The 17,518-nt window shown below is 38.7% G+C and overlaps 1 protein-coding gene across 1 annotated transcript in view; it reads left to right on the top strand.

Annotated features, from left to right (window-relative positions):
• kcnab1a (potassium voltage-gated channel subfamily A regulatory beta subunit 1a) overlaps nt 1-17,518 on the top strand; it is a 356,546-nt gene that overhangs the window by 178,060 nt on the left and 160,968 nt on the right. Inside the window, exon 3 of the mRNA XM_028794498.2 lies at nt 13,153-13,190. Within this exon, the coding sequence (XP_028650331.1) occupies nt 13,153-13,190 (38 nt within the window). The remainder of the gene's footprint in view (nt 1-13,152; nt 13,191-17,518) is intronic.

The following is a 17,518-nucleotide window of genomic DNA, read 5'->3' as shown; positions in this document are numbered from 1 at the left end:
AGGTAAGTAGTACTAACAACAGCTAAAATGTATTTGGATCATCTCTCGGTAGCAGATCCCTTTTGAAAGGTGCTACAAGACCGCTGTGGTATAGAAATTACATTTTCTATGTGATCGTCCAAATTTCTGCCTGACAACCTTGCTCTATGTGCCTGTGATTAAAGAGAAAAAAAATTCTGATAAATGTGGACGCTGCCCTTCCGTGCTTAACGGGCAGAAGGTCCAAACAATTCCCAAGTCCAACTTTACATGAAGAGGCCTGTACATCTTCTTAGATGTAAACTCTCCATCTACTTAAAATAATTGATCAGAAAAGCAACCTTGAATGTTTCAGGGTTTTAGTGACCCAAACTCACCTTAAGGGACAGTAAGTAGTGGTGCAGGGCAATTTACAAACAGAGTCCTGCTTCGATGGCTCCGATTACACTCATTCGCAAAGATTTCCACTCTCCCAGGAGCTGACAGGGCACTTGAAGTGTCACAAACAGTGCGAGAAGAGAGGACGCTGCCTGAAACTGCGAAGCTCTCCACCCAGCGGAGCAGCCCGACATTCCGCGCCTCCCAGCGTCCACTTTGTTCTCACGACCCCTCGCTGCTGAAGGCGGTCTCGTCTTCACATTGTTTACAGATCACCACAGTTAAAAAGTAGAAAGATGCAAAGCTGTTTTCCTTATCTCTTCTACTATCAAGAACTGCCAACTAAAAAAAAAGTTACAATGTTGCAGTTTCCGCGACAGTTATGTGGACGAATAAATAAAACTTCTCTGTCAGAACGCGTCTGGCGGCGGACAGCTCAGCGCTGTAGTCCAGAGAGGAGGGCTGGGAGAGGTTGACGCGGGGCGCACTTCTATGGGATAGATCGGCGTGTTTGTGTTTACTTCTTTTTAATATCAGTAAAATAACTCTCACACAAATAATAACAATTCGTAAAGATGATATAAAAATGGCGTCCACAAACGAAGTGATTAGTTCCTGTATTATAATATGTTCTGTGGTCATACGTAATTTTCATATCGCGTGGTCATATGTAATTTCCATTTTATACGTAATTTCCATATCACGTGGTCATACGTAATTTCCGTTTCAAATACGAAAATAATTTTATATATATAGATATGCAAAATCTTACATCACAACAGTAACTGATGTTACTGTATATATTATCTAAAATTGGAAAAAATCTTTTTAGAGGATCTGTGCAAAACATTTTCAAAATTTGGCCAGATCTAATCAATAACATTTTAGAATAAGCATTTAAACTGAGGAAGTGGATTCTCTCTCCTCTTTTTTTATTCTATTTATTTTTATTCATTTATTTACTTACATATTTTTACTATTAAGTTTTACTCTGCTGGCCTAGCTCTCTTTCTCATGGGTAGGGGTCGATTTGTTTCAAACCTAGTTTTGTTAAACTTGACTTGCATGTATGGAATGTTATCTGATTTTAATAAAATTAACAAAATGTTATAAAAAAGTAATAATTTGTTCTAATAATGTTTAATAAAAATAAAAATATCTATCTATCTATCTATCTATCTATCTATCTATCTATCTATCTATCTATCTATAGTATAGGTTCCCACTCCAGTGCAAACTCATCAACTCCCAACTAATCTAACGCAAAGTCTTTTCGATTTATGGAAGAAACTGAAGTGAAAAACTAACTCATGGAGATCATGATCATGAAATGTGTCATAAATGTCATGAGCCTAACCATTTAATGTGACTTAAACTGACCTCACATGAGTGAAGAAGTGTGTGTGTGTGCGTGTGTGTGTGTGTGTGTGTGTGTGTGTGTGTGTGTGTGTGTGCATGCGTGTGCGTGTGTGTGCCCTGTCGTTCTTGTCTCACTATAACTCTGAACTGGATAAGTGGGTTACAGAATACAGTACAATATAGGAATAGATGGAAGTTTAACATGAGAGGATGTTCTAGACGTTTGTAATTAAAGTTTTGCAAAGCTGAGGTAGCATCTAACGTTAAAGTCAAAGCAGGGGCAGCACCAATGAAGCTGAAGCATGTCTGAGAAGTTCAGAATTTATCTGTTATATATATATAACAGAAATATAATTCTGTTGGTTGTAATTCCAGAAGCTTACTTTTGTACATCTCTGTATGTTTGTATTTTTCTGTGCCGCTCTGGATGGATTGCAGTAATTTAGTCAGTTAAAAGCTGATTGACTGGGCACATCTGTGATACAGGAGAAGGAAACCAAAAACTGATTGCATTTCTTAGACGTGTCTGACCATGATGAGCTTCACTTTCCCAGCCTGAGCTTTGTTTAATCTCATTCTTCAGAATTTACATTGAAGCAGTAGGCCTCTATCATCCTCATAACATTATCATTGCAGGGTTGCTTTGACTGAAGTATAAAAGAGCAGATTTGTCCTTTAATGGTTTTTATGCTTTCTAGTTTTATGCATCAATGAAAAAAAAATATTTTCAGAATTGTATATTATATATATGTATGTATTTGTGCTTGTGTCTATATGTAAGCAGTCTCCAGTGCCAGAACTTTTCAGATGCAAAATAACACGACCAGCTTGAGATCTCTCCAGCGTGTTCATAACAATATTGTACCCTGAGCGGGCTCTGGCCTTCCATGGCACTAGGCAGAATGCAGGGTACAGCCACCATTTTTCCCTTTTTTAGTCATAGTCTCACCTGCTTCATTTTTAAAGCACACCTGCCTTCCAGTGTGGTGGTGCTGATGTGCCATCTTGTATGTTTTTTCAGATGTCAATGTGCACCTATCTCTACGCAAAGGGCACTGTGTAGTGCCAGCATTCTGTAAGTTCAGCACTAAAGCTGTCTTCGGGACTTGTTTTGAAGGTTTTCATTTTGGGAGTTTTCACGTCGTAATCTCCATCAGCTTGGGAAGCTGAGACAAATAGCTTGTCAAGAGTAAAGATAAAACAAGATAAGTACTGAAAATGTGCCAAGAAGCTTCTGTCTCCAGTGTCTCTTAAACAAAGTTCAGTTAGAACTTACCAGTGAAAAAATATATGGCTTTTGGAGCTTTGCTCTCTGCAGCTCTTCCCGACTTCAATTTATCTTGTCACCCAGAGAGATCAGCTTTGTGGACAAGACAGGTTTTTAATTCTTTTCACTCTATTCCAGTAATCTTGTCCCAGAGCAATCCTTCATAATTAGGACAGCTCTCCCATGTGTGTAAGCATGACTCAAGAGGGACTGACAAACTGGACTGTAAAAATTTTCCAGATTCTATAAGCCTCAATAGTAGTATTCAGAATGCAATAATGTTACATTTTTGTTATGTTAATGTACAGGTTGGATTGAATTTTAGTCTGGCATTGTGGGCATCCTAGCTCTTATGAATGAATGTCAGGAAAAGCTTATGACAGCATGCTTTTTTCATTTAAGCTGACAATATTAAAAGTGCAGCTGCTATCATATTTGTATTTAATGGCTTCTTTTTCAAACAGTGACTTTAAAATTTAAGAGACAAACCAGCCCAAAATCTACCAACCATGCTTTCTTACACCAGATAAATTTAAAGCCACTAGTCAATCAAATGTGCATATTTTCACATGGGCCGAGATCTGGAGTACCTAGAAGGAAATAATATGACAAAAGGCATGATGTGGACCTATTTCATCCAGGTTGGGATTTGTATGAGGTATACTGTATATGAGGCAAAAGTCTTGACCAATGAGCGACTGTGCATTGCAATATTATACATACATGGTTGTATATATAGTTAAACCCATTTAGTTCAATATAAATTCACGGGAAAAGGACCCTATCTATGCTACATAGACCACAAGGCTTGAATCATACCCTGGAAAGGGTACCAGTCTTTAGCTGAGCATGCAGATTTATCTACACCCACACTCTCTTGGACTAGGCCAATTTGGCCTTGACATTCCTGCTATCATGCATGTCTTTGGAAATGTCAGAGGAAAACCCACACAAACATGAGGAGCACATCCACACTCCACACAGACAAAGATCCAGTTGGTTGGTTGGTTGGTAGGTGATACAGTGTATTACTCCACTCACCACACAACAGACAACCTCAGGATCCCAAATCAGAACCCTGAGCGTAGCCATGAAACGGGTGGTAACTCAGCACCACACTAGTTCGAATGGAATGGAACAGTGTGAGGTTTTTTACAGTGTCTGGAGTGCCAATCCTGCCACCAACCCCAAAGTTTTACCTGTAAGTTGGAGGACCTGCTTGCAGGGCTGGATGCAGGTTAACGGCATACCCAGGACGGAGCAATTGCAGGTTAAGGGCTTTGCTCAAGGGCCCAACAGATCGGAATCACTTCTGGCATTTATGGGATCCGAACTGGCAACCTCAGAGTCACCACTCTGCCCACAAATCAGGTTGGGAGCAGGTGCTGATAGCGTGTTGCCACACCCCCACCACACAACAAACCACCTGGATTGGGCCCCGAGTGCAGTGGGGGGGACACCTCAGCATCACACTGAAACAGTGTGAGTTTTTTTTTTTACGGTGGCTGGAGTGCCAATCCTGCCGCCAACCCATCAAGTTTTCCTTGTATGTTGGAGGACCTGCTTGTGAGATGTGCACCTCCTTTTCATGTCTGACCATTTTTCCTCCCACATCTAAAAAATGCAAAAATTAGGCTAATTGTTGGCTGAGTCTGATATGTGTATATATGAGGGTGTGTGAGTGTGCCTTGTTATTAGTGGTGATTGAAAAAAGCAAGTTTCAATTCACATACAGTTATGTGAAACTGACACTTAAATAATAATAATAATACATTTTATATATATATATTTGGTTTGCAGGTGATTCTATCAATAGGAAGCTCACTGAAAAGAGTTTTCTTGGTGTTTTACAGTTTTTTAGGGTGATAAGCAAGGTATACTGCTCTCTAAAGCCTTCTTCATACTTCAGTATTGCCTGTGTTCTTTTCTGCAGGTTCGTAATAAGGTAATCTGTCTCACAGCAATAAAATCAATTCTGTTTATGCTTCTCATTCACATCTCCGTGAAGGAGCACAGTGAATTTTTTTAATAAAAGTGACATGTTGCCACATTAAAATGTCCCATTGTGCACTTTGCTCTATTTTCTCCAAAGAAAAATCTCACTACAGTACATGAAAAACTGTCACCACCTTCACCATCCCCTACCCCAAACCTCCATCTTTACCTAGCAACCACCCTATCCTGTTTCTTAGTTCTTGCAGAAGAGATTGAGGATATGCATGTGCCAAGTGTTGTGGAGCTTTGAGTTTGTTTTATGTCTGGTATATATTTAGAAATGTGTTACCAGCCTCAGGCCTTGTGGAACCTGGGCCAGGTACAAGCCACTGTTGCTACAGGGTGTAGCCACAGCAATATGGTGAAAAAGCATAAAAGAAGCAGGCAGCAGTGACGAGTCTCAGACCATACTTGTCTTTTCTAATTTTTTCTCATTTACCCAAAAATATATAAATGCTTTAATCTCTGCATAGAGCAATATGACGATCAGTCAAACAATGGTGCATGCTAATTTCCTCTGCAGAACAATACTATAAACACATTTACAGTACTTTGGTTCACCAATAGTATTGTTGTCAGCTATCAAGAAGTACCTGAGTAGAAACCAATGTCCCCAGAACTCAGTTCATTTTCAAGCAAGCAGGCAGTTCTGTATCACCACATTGTGTGTGGATGAGATAGTAATCAAAGCAGTCTGATTATTCAAAGCAGGCGACTCTTTTGCAAGACAGGTAAATATTTATGTCCTGTTGATAGCCATCAGCAATAAATGTAGCAGAATTTTCCAAAAATTTTGCCTTTTCTTTAAAACACTGGTTTATAGCCCATTACAAATGCACTCCCCAAGATTGTCATCATAATTAAAAACGTTGGAAGTCTTACTACCAGAACATGTCTGTTTGCTCAACAAAATGTCTATAATAGTCAGAAATTGAGTCTGATAATATTTTTCTCACTAGAGGTAGACTCATGTGGAATTAAAGCATGTAAACAGTTCCAGACAGGATCAAACATGTTTATTTCAGTTTCAGTGGCTATAGGCAAAACACAATTTGTTTACTGAAGTTATTTGCGAAGCCAATCATTGAGCTTCTTTGCAAACAAAATCGTTTGGACCATCACTGCTTGTTACTGAGAGCTGTTTCCTGTCATGCACTAGAGTCACCCAGGATAGCGTTGGCTTCCCATAAACTTGAAATCAAGATCACTAAATAAATGAATACGCAAGTCCAGTATTGAGAAAATGGCCTCACAAACTCAGAGCTGAAACTGGAAGATGGGCTTTGATATACAAATCAACAGATATAGTGTCCAGCTTGCATTTCATACTTTGCCATTATCCCAGGGTTGGCAGAAGCTCCAGAGAAATGCAGAAAGATTGTTCTATTCTGGTAGTTTATAATGTTTCATGCAGTGCTTTACATGTTAAAAAAATCTGTAAAATGCAAACAGCTGGCAGATATATCCTTACCTATTAGGACTTAAGACAACAAAGTAAGCTCGCAAACAGAACGGAACCTGTTATGAAGCTGTCACATGTTTCATCTGCAAGGACACACTGCTATTCTGGTTCAGGTTGTCCAGTTGAAATGAATGCATTGCTAGAGAAGTCTGTCTAGTTCATTAGCAGTTTATCTGCTCACTCTCACTCCTTTATATATTTGTGGCTTTTGTGACACACTGGCTGACCAGACATGTCCTTCAGCTCTGACTTGAGATGTAATCTAACAGGCTGGTGTCTCTCACAGTGAAAAATATTCCTGTGATTATTATGGCGGCTTTACTTGAGTCTGAGACAGCTGCAAAATACTGGCTGTCACTGTGGATACTCCCCTACCCTGGAACAGGTCGGATATGTGTCATTCCCATGATTGTGATTCCAAGAAAACACTTCAGTGGAAAAGTAGCTTAAGGGCAAACACACCACTTATTCTTTAAAGAAAAAACAAAGACAGAATTTCAAACATTGTGTCTTACTTAATCAACAGCAGGTGTTTTTGTAACCGTCATTGTTATCTTATAATATGGAAACAATGAAGCTGAAGAAGGAGAAGAAATCGGGGGGACTTGTCCGGAGGCAGGAGGAGAGGAGGAAGTTAAAGAGTGGAACTGAGCGTAGGAACTTTGAATGTAGGCAGTATGACTGGTTAGGGGAGAGAGTTAGCAGATATGATGGAGAGAGGGAAGGTTGATATATTATGCATGCAAGAGACTAAATGGAAGAGGAGTAAGGCCAGGTGGATTGGATGTGGATTCAAATTGATCTATCATGGTGTGGATGGGAGGAGAAATGGGGTAGGGGTTATTCTGAAGGAACAGTATGACAAGAGTGTTTTGGAGGTGAAAAGAGTGTCAGACAGAGTAATGATTATGAAGCTGGAAATTGGAGGTGTGATGATGAATGTTGTTAGTGCATATGCCCTGCAAGTTGGGTGTGCAATGGATGAGAAAGAAGATTTTTGGAGTGAGTTGGATGAAGTGATGGACAGTGTACCCAAGGGACAGAAAGTGGTGATTGGAACAGATTTCAATGGACAAGTTGGTGAACTGAACGGAGGAGATGAGGAGATGATGGGTAGGTATGGTGTCAAGGAAAGGAATGAAGAAGGTCAGATGATAGTGGATTTTGCGAAAAAGGATGGACATGACTGTGGTGAATACGTTTCTTAAGAAGAGGGAGGAACATAGGGTGCCATACAAGAGTGGAGGAAGATGCACACAGGTAGATTATATCCTATGCAGAAGAGTCAATCTGAAGGAGATTGAAGACTGCAAAGTGATGGCAGGGGAAAGTGTAGTTAGGCAACATATAATGGTGGTCTGTAGGATGATGTTGGATATCAAGAGGAAGAGGAGAGTGAGGGCAGAGATGAGGATCAAATGGTGGAATTTGCAAAAGGATGGCTGTAAGGTTGAGTTCAGGGAGGAGGTAAGACAGGCACAGGGTGGCAGTGAAGGGTTACCAGACAGCTGGGCAACTACAGCAGAAGTAGTAAGAGTGACAGCAAGAAGAGTGCTTGGTGTGACATCTGGACAGAGGAAGGAGGAAAAGGAAACCTGATGGTGGAATGAGGAAGTGCAGGAGAGTATATAGAGGAAGAGGATGATGAAGAAGTGGGATAGTCGGAGAGATGCACAAAGTAAACAAGAGTACAAGGAGATAAGATGCAAGGTGAAGAGAGGTGGCTAAGGCTAAAGAAAAGGCATATGGTGAGTTGTATGAGAGGTTGTACACTAAGAAGGGAGAAAAAGACCTGTACCGATTGGCTAGACAGAGGGACCGAGCTGGGAAACATGTTCATCAGGTTAGGGTCATAAAGGATAAAGATGGAAATATACTCACAAGCAAGGAGGGTGGAAAGAGTACTTTCAGAGACTGATAAATGAAGAAAATGAGAGAAAGAGATAATGTTGGATGATGTGGTGATAGTGAATCAGGAAGTGCAACGGATTACAAAGGAGGATGTAAGGACAGCTATGAAGAGGCTGAAGAATGGAAAGGCCGTTGGTCCAGATGACATGCCTGTGGAAGCATGGAGGCGTTTAGGAGAGATGATAGTGGAGTTTTTAACCAGAATGTTTAATAGAATCTTGGAAAGTGAGAGGATGCCTAAAGAGTGGAGAAGAAGTGTACTGGTACTGATTTTTAAGAATAAGGAGGATGTGCAGAGCTGTAGTAACTACAGGGGGATAAAATTGATAAGCCACAGCATGAAGTTATGGGAAAGAGTAATGGAAGCTCAGTTAAGAAGGGAGTTGACGATTAGCAACATTTCATGCCAACAAAGAGCACCACAGATGTGATGTTTGCTTTGAGGGTGTTGATGGAAAAGTATAGAGAAGGCCAGAAGGAGTTGCATTGAGTCTTTGTAGACCTGGAGAAAGCACATGACAGGGTGCCTCGAGAGGAGTTGTGGTATTGTATGAGGAAGTCGGAAGTGGCAGAGAAGTATGTAAGAGTTATGCAGGATATGTACGAGGGAAGTGTGACAGTGGTGATGTCTGCGGTAGGAGTGACAGATGCATTCAACGTGGAGGTGGGATTACATCAGGGATCGGCTTTGAGCCCTGTCTTATTCGCGATGTTGATGGACAGGTTGACAGACAAGATTAGACAGGAGTCCCTGCGGCCTATGATGTTTGCTGATGACATTATGATCTGTAGCAAGAGTAGGGAGCAGGTTGAGGAGACCCTGGAGAGGTGGAGATATGCTCTAGAGAGGAGAGGAGTGAAGGTCAGTAGGAACAAGACAGAATACATGTATGTAAATGAGAGGGAGGTCAGTGGAATGTTGAGGATGTAGGGAGTAGAGTTGGCGAAGGTGAATGAGTTTAAATACTTGGGATCAACAGTACAGAGTAACGGGGATTGTGGAAAAGAGGTGAAAAAGAGAGTGCAGGCAGAGTGGAATGGGTAGAGAAGAGTGTCAGGAGTAATTTGTGACAGATGGGTATCAGCAAGAGTGAAAGGGAAGGTCTACAGGATGGTGGTGAGACCAGCTTTGTTATATGGGTTGGAGATGGTGGCACTGACCAGAAAGCAGGAGACAGAGCTGGAGGTGGCAGAGTTAAAGATGCTAGGATTTGCATTTGGTGTGACGAGGATGGACAGGATTAGAAATGAGTACATTAGGGGGTCAGCTCAAGTTGGACGGTTGGGAGACAAAGTCAGAGAGGCAAGATTGCATTGGTTTGGACATGTGCAAAGGAGAGATGCTGAGCATATTGGGCAAAGGATGTTAAAGATAGAGCTGCCAGGCAAGAGGAAAAGAGGAAGGAGTAGGAGAAGGTTTATGGATGTGGTGAGAGAGGACATGTAAGTGATGGGTGTCACAGAGCAAGGACAGGAAGGTATGGAAAAAGATGATCCGCTGTGGAAACCCCTAACGGAGCAGTCGAAAGAAGAAAAGGAAGAAGATTAAAACAATTGAAACCATAAGATTATTGCCACAATTATTTTTTTTACTATTATCAAGGCTCTTTTGAAATAAGAAGGGGAAAAAAGTAAATTACCAAATGTCTAAAAAAATCTCAAAATCCATCGTTCTTTATAATGCTAATTGTAGAGCAAAGATGATTAATCAAAGAGTTAATTGAACATTTTATATGGAATTGAACACATAATAATGATTAAACTGCTATACAACATGAATTGTCATCAAAAAACCTTTACTGATTATGGAATGGCTATTCCATTAATGTTTAACTAATACTTCTGTCCTGCTTTAGAGTTCTCTAGATCTAGACGGTTCCTTTTGCAGTATGTTTAAAGGCTCCTATTAGGACTGTGTGTTCTTTTTATGATGGATCCCTAGAGTTACAGTATATTGTGTGGAGTTACATACTGTACATGCAGTAAGATTACATTTAAATTAGTTTATGAGGAGGAGCCAAAAATTCTCAAATTAGACTTCCAAGATGATTCTTAGTAAATATAATCAAACCTCTTAGTAGAATGTGTACACCACAACTTAAAGACTGACATTAGGATTATGTTTAACATTAAATGCCTCATGATCAAATTCAAAGCCACATGGATTCACTACTGTGGCATCATGAGGTGTGATACCAGTCATGTATGGAGAAGAGTACTTGTATAGAGTAAGTAGAAAAATATCAGCTAGATATTATTGGCTATGGATACAGTCTTCTTGATAGATGATGGTTTCTCTTATACCTCTGGATTTTTTCCTCAGGAAAGAACCTAAGCAGATGTGCAGATGTTCACAAGCATCTCCGTGACTAACATACAACTGGAGTTTGTAAGGGAAGAATAGAGAATCACCTCCTGCTGTGTGTACAGTGGAAAATTTTGACCACTGCTTTTGCATAACAACTATAAATACTGTTTTGCCATTTTTTGAAGCTGTATAGACCTGCTGGAATATTTTGCCACATATAATGGTTGTTGCAGAAACACTGGAGGGATGTGACTGACAGGAGTGTCCAGACTGATCTGTGAATTATTTTACATGCTAATCATATCCATAAGAAACACCGTGTTGGAGCACAATTTTGCTAGTAATTGTACCTTGGACCAAACACAGTGTTCCTGTTATTTGTTTAGAAGTTCTAAATTCTGAACACTCACATGAAAAAAGAGCAACCTAACTGTCAAATAGCCACTTGGTTGTAGGGTGACAAAAGAACAGACAATCTGCTGTACAGACATGAAACACTTCTGAAAGAACTTCTGCTACATCTTGGAGGAAGTTAGAAAGCATCTGGTGAACATGTCTATCTATCTATCTATCTATCTATCTATCTATCTATCTATCTATCTATCTATCTATCTATCTATCTATCTATCTATCTATCTATCTATCTAAAACAGTTATAATATTTTAGGTTTGTATCACACCAGAAAAACTCTGAACTATATATTTAGTGCCCTGTAATTGCATTGCATTATTATTATCCATCCATCCATCCATCTATTATCCAACCTGCTATATCCTAACTAGAGGGTCATGGGGGTCTGCTGGAGCCAATCCCAGCCAACACAGGGCACAAGGCAGGAAACAAACCCCGGGAAGGGCGCCAGCCCACCGCAGCATTATTATTATTATTATTATTATTATTATTATTATTATTGGTGTTTTGTTGATGGTAACAATACACTGATGTGGCAAGTAGCATTGCTATCTCATGAAAATAACTAGCAAGTTTATTTACTGTGGCACTGTTGTTGTTACTGTTGTTATTATTATTATTATTATTATTAATAGTGGTGGTAATAGAATGTAATCTATTGGTTGATTTTAAAGATTTAAACCAGTGACTTGAATAAAACTGTGCTGTTTAAAACAATTTCAGCTGCTTTAAATTGTAAGATATTGGTAAGATATTGCTTTTTTTGACTGCTTAGAAGTTCAGTGCTTTTCAACATTAAATATTAATCAAATCTTGATAGAAGGACCATCTTCAAAAATCTAAATTTCTTTAGTGTACCACAGGTGAAAATGAGGGCTCTTGTTATTCTTTCATAGATGTGACTTGTTTTCAAGAATCTCTTATCACATTCCTCATTATTTCATTTTTGCTTTACATTCTCCAGCTGTAACAATGCCTTAACATCTCCTACTTTATACTTTAGTATACAGTATATCATGTAGCATGCTGGTGTAGTAATTAGCACTATTGTCTCCCTAGAGCCTTGGGTTAAATGCCAGCCCTGTCACTATCTGTCAGCAGTTTTCAAATTCTTCCCATGTCTGTGTGGGTTTTTCTTCTTGTACTCCGGTTTCCTTCTACATCTCAAAGATGTGCATGTTTGGTTGGATAGAGATCCTAAACTGGCCCAGTATACATGAGTGTAGGTGTGTGCATGAGTGTGCCCTGTTATGGGTCATCATTATACCCAGAATTGGTTCCTGTCTTATATCCATTGCTGCAGAGTTAGGGTTTCACTTGTTTAGATTAAGATGGTTTGGAAAAATGAATGAGGGAACACATCAGAGTTTTGTTTCAATTAACATTTAGGGGGGGGGGGGGGCGCATTTACTCTATCCATTTTATAGTGCCTTTCTCTTCTTACACCTGAAGCTAATAGTTATGTTTCCTTACAACTAATATGGAAGTTTGTTCAGTTGCCAAGCCATGTGTGTCATTGCAGCTGGTCAGGCTTTTACAGTACAGTGTGTGAAGCATAGGAATTTTATGGACTATTTCCTGCAAAATTTGATAGAAAACTGAATATGTTCCTATTATGAAGGATAGATTGTGTATAAAACTTCAAAGGAGAGATGACTAGATAATGTAGTACACATTTTGCCCAGTGGCCTCTGCTAGCCTGGCTTCATTGTTTGATCAGAAGAGCATTTTTCTTCTCTCCCTGACTCTCTCTGTCTCCATGATTCATGGCCAGTGCAGTTTCAGCTTTTTCCTTGGCTAAATATTTCTTTCTATGCTAATTATAGAGTAATTAATTACTATTGTTTGCTTATTTAGCACATATTCCCCCGTTACTCCTTCTGCTGTTGCTGGCAGTGCATTACTATTTCAAACTTTACTTTTCACAAACGCTCCTTCACACAAAACCTCCCTTTTAGTACTGAACTACTTCTCCTGCTAAGATTTACTCAATTTTGTAATTATATGTAGTCATTTGATTATTCTGTCTAAAGCATAAAGAAACTTCACTATTATTGAAGCTTTTGCTTCTTGTTTTTCAGGAACTTGGGTAACCTTTGGAGGACAGATTTCAGACGAGGTAAGACAGTTATATATCCTCACATAATTGGTCCCATTGATTTTTCTTTTGATTTGGTACAACATTCTGGGTGCCTTTAGCTAGACCTTGGGGAAATTTACCACTTTTTAGTTTTAATTAAGCTATAAATTAGTGTTTTCTTGCAGAATCCTCATACTGTATAAAATTCAATTAAAGAAAAGTAGATGGCCACAAGTATTCTTTTTTTATTAGAAAAAAAAATACACAGATTCAAGTGTATTAAAAGAAGAAAATTAGATTTTAGATGATGCTGTTTCCTATTTTGATTTGTGTTGCAAATAATATAGTTCAGATTGGAAACTTATTCCAATTGTGTCTCAGGAGAGAAAAGAAGCATGCACACAAGAACACCAAGTTCTAGAATACTTTTGAGTATATTATTATTTTTAATATAGTTAGCACAAATAGTGTTTTCTAATAATACTAACATTTGATCACATTAATACTCAATATATTACTTAATGGAGTCTGAAATTTGTCCATGACAAATTTCATCATGTAGGCACTTATTATTTTTTTAAATTAGCTAGAATATTTTTTTTTTTTTTAAATTAGCTAGAATATGAAATTAAAGCCACTTTAGTTATGATTGTGTATTTTGTATACAGTATATTGCATGATATTTCTCTGTTTATGTTGCTTTCCTTTCATCATATTATATTTGCCACTTTTATATAGTGTTATGGGATCAAATTGCACCTATGAAAATGGAATTGAATTGACCTGAATTGAAGTAGATTGAATCATATCCCTCTGAGTTATGATTTACAGCCAATAGAATGATTTTACAGTTTCAGAAACTCAAGGCTATTATAATTCAGCCTGCATATAAATGCACCATTTTCATTGTTTAGTAATAATTGTGTTGCTGTGAAAATTGAAATGATTTAAATTGAAATTGAATGATTCCCTTGAGTTCCCATGGCTGTGGACCTCTTTCATTCCAGGACATCCATAGTCATAACTGAGGGTGGACTAGGGAAAGTGAGGACACAACAGCAGTTATCAGTGCAGAAGTGTGTGGTGCAAGTTTATTTAAAGAAAGGCAGTGCTGAAAAAGTGCAGTGCAAGCAGTCTTCTTCAATTAATAATCCACGAAAGCAGTTCAGGAAGTTAAAATCTAATGAATAAATATAATAAATAGATAAACCCAAGGATAAAGTAACAGAGTCGGCTTCCTTTTTTCATGGTCCCATTGTGTGGTCTCTCTCTCTCTCGTCTTATGCTGCTTACCCATCAGGAATGCTCAGTGGGGTTGAGATACCAGCAAATGCAGTCCATATTACAACTCCCATCTCTGCCACCTTCGCTGGTTCGGCAGAGCCTCTGGAGTCCATGATCATTCCTGCTGCACAAAATCATCAAGGCTTGTCCGTCCCTGGAACGCCTCTGCTTCCACGGAACTTAATATGATCCTGCTTTTCCTTGTCCTCTCTATCTCCTCGATCTTTCTTACTCAGACCTTTTATACTCCTGTGAGTGTAGCTGCACTAAACAATCTGCAGAACCTCAATGAGGAATGGCTGTGCTAAATTCGCCTGTACACGTGAATAAGCAGTCTGCCAATTCACCCATTAGATACTCTGTGGCCACACAGCTGTTCTGCACACACCCACACTCGCATAATTATAATAAGTAGCACTTGCCATGATCCACTAATCTGACACCCAACATGCTTTACCACATTACTATATTAGGTTTGCAGGGGACCAGTTTCCATTTCAGAAGCATTAGGTGCTTGGCAGGAACCCTAGATGGGATGCCAACCCATTATGGGGCATACTCACTCATACCAGGCCAACATAAGTAGCCCATTAATGTAGTACAATTTACTCTTTACAAAGTGTTCAAGTTTTCTGGTTAGATTTAATAAAAGGAAATTGGTGCAGGAGTAATTTTCAGCACTGGAAACAGTTCATTTTTGTTTAAAAATATAATAGCTAATGTTTCTCTCTTTCTTCACCTATGAGGGTAGGCAGTGTTTCTGAGATCTATTTCATTTATATTAAATAAATTTGAACACTCACTTTGACAGATTACTGTCAATATAGCCAGTGTATTATATTAATATACAGTATTTGGAGTTGCCGTTTTTTTCACTCCGTTCCGTTCATTTGTAGTTCCTGCTATAACCCTCAATAAACGAACACGAGAACTGAAAATAAACAGATGAACGGAAGTGCCAACAAAAAGTCTTTGCAACCATCTTTTTCTCTAATAGGTTTGCAGATAAAGTTCCCACATGGCACTCAAAAGCTGCAGTGAATGCCCCTTGCTATGAAGATGTACATTTCATATTTAGTGCTTTGAACCTCAGCCACGTTTTTCTCAGTCTCATAGCAATTACTTTTAATAAGGATATCAAATCTGGACGAATAAAGAGATTAAAAGATACTTGATAAGTGACTTTCATAGTAAAGCTGGACGTTATGAGTACAAAATTTTCTTGTTGGCATTGCTATTCAGGAAAATTGAATGACAACATGATATGATTATTACTTTGAAGAAGAAGAACAGTTCCTGGTGAACAGCATTTAAAGAATTGTCATTTATAATTTTTAATGAGGAAAAAAAATACATACTGTAAGAACATTTTTTTTACTTCCAATTTTGAAAGGAAAGCTAGAAATTTAGATAATGCCAGCTTCCGAAGTGACAAGTACATTCTTTAGACAGATGGTTAGATGTGCTTATGCCAACTGATTTTTGCAAAAGTTGCCAGATTTCATATGCAGGTGCTCATCTCACATAAGAAAAAAAATCTTTGTCCCCTGAAAGTAGAGAAATCCACAAAGCATTCGGGCAAAATCAAAAGAACCTTAAGCAAATGCTGCACAGTTTTCCAAGTAAAGTAAAAGACTCAGCAGTCTGTTAACCAATATCACTTTTTTCAGTTTCAATATGAAGAGCAGGGCCTTTAATACTGCCTGTCCATCACTTAGTCCTTCTGCTCCATACTGTCACTTCTCTCTCTGGTGTACACTTTAGTTGACATCAAAGCCACAATAAAGATATGCAATATAGGTGCAAATTTAAGCTGAAAAAAAAATCAGACAAGATAGCAGTGTGACTAGGCTCACAGTGTCAGGTCAGAAGGTTTATGATCCAGTAAAATGATTGATATGTGGCTAAGATGGTGGTTACCACTGCTGGACCTTAGGTGTAAAGAGGGCATTTATATGCAATCCCACACTTCAATGAAAGTTTTCTTTAGATAAGCTTGTGCTCTGTCAAGGATGACACCACCTAGAGATAGTGGCCATGCTTCACAAATATTTATGGTTCTTTTTAAAGCCTTGATAGGGGTAATGTAAATCATGACAAAATGGAAAAAAGAAGCCTAGTAGAAACTCCAAAAAGGTTCCTCAATGCAAAATTTTCCAGTGTTTGGACTTTTATATTTGAAACTTTAGATTAAGGCCTATAACATGGCTCTGTATCATGGTGGCCTCCAAAATATGCAGGGCATTCCCCAAACCCAAAACCAACATTGACCATGACTACGCTTAGTTTTGGTCAGTACCAGCCTGGGAGTTCCATAATGTAACATAACCTAGCATAAAATTCTCAAACCCACTTAATTCCATCCAGGAACAATGGAGGGCTGGAGCTTATCTTGGAAGCAGAAGGCAGAAACCAATACGGTACGGGGAACTGACCGATTGCAGCATATCCAGTGGAAAATCTATTCAGACCCAGGGAGAACATGCAAACCACACACTCCTATTGGGTATGGAATTTGAACCCAGGCGAATAAATTAGTAATGAAGCAAGCCAAAAATATAAATGGTTTAAGAATCTAAAACAAAATTTTCAAAACAAAAGAAAGAATCAAACTGAGTAATCACAAAGTTCAAAACCAAAGAAAGTGCGATGTACTACAATGCCTTATTATGTCAGGAATGTGTTCTTAGTTTATTTATAGCATTTATTTATTTTTGTTAGGAATTCTTATTTTTGATTATGAATATTTTTATCATCATCACATTGCCATATTTTGTATCTGTTTTTTTATGAATGCCTCTATTTTGTCAGGCTGGACACTATGATGTTGTTAGACACATGCAACATTAGAACAATTTAGACAAGAACAGGCCATTCAGCCCAATAAAGCACACCAGTCCTATCCACTTAATTCTTCTAAAATAACATCAAGTCTAATTTTGAAAGTCCCTAATGTCTTACTGTCTACCATGCTACTTGATAGCTTATTCCATGTGTCTATGTTGCTTTGAGTGCCTGCAATGAAACCTGAGCAGCATTACTCCATGTACAGTCAGAGCATCAAGCTATGGTTCCCTTTCAGC

This window comes from Erpetoichthys calabaricus, chromosome 2 (genome assembly GCF_900747795.2).
Source record: "Erpetoichthys calabaricus chromosome 2, fErpCal1.3, whole genome shotgun sequence".
Lineage (NCBI taxonomy): Eukaryota > Metazoa > Chordata > Cladistia > Polypteriformes > Polypteridae > Erpetoichthys > Erpetoichthys calabaricus.
Note: the sequence above shows the minus strand (reverse complement) of the source record. Positions and strands in the feature narration are given on the sequence as shown.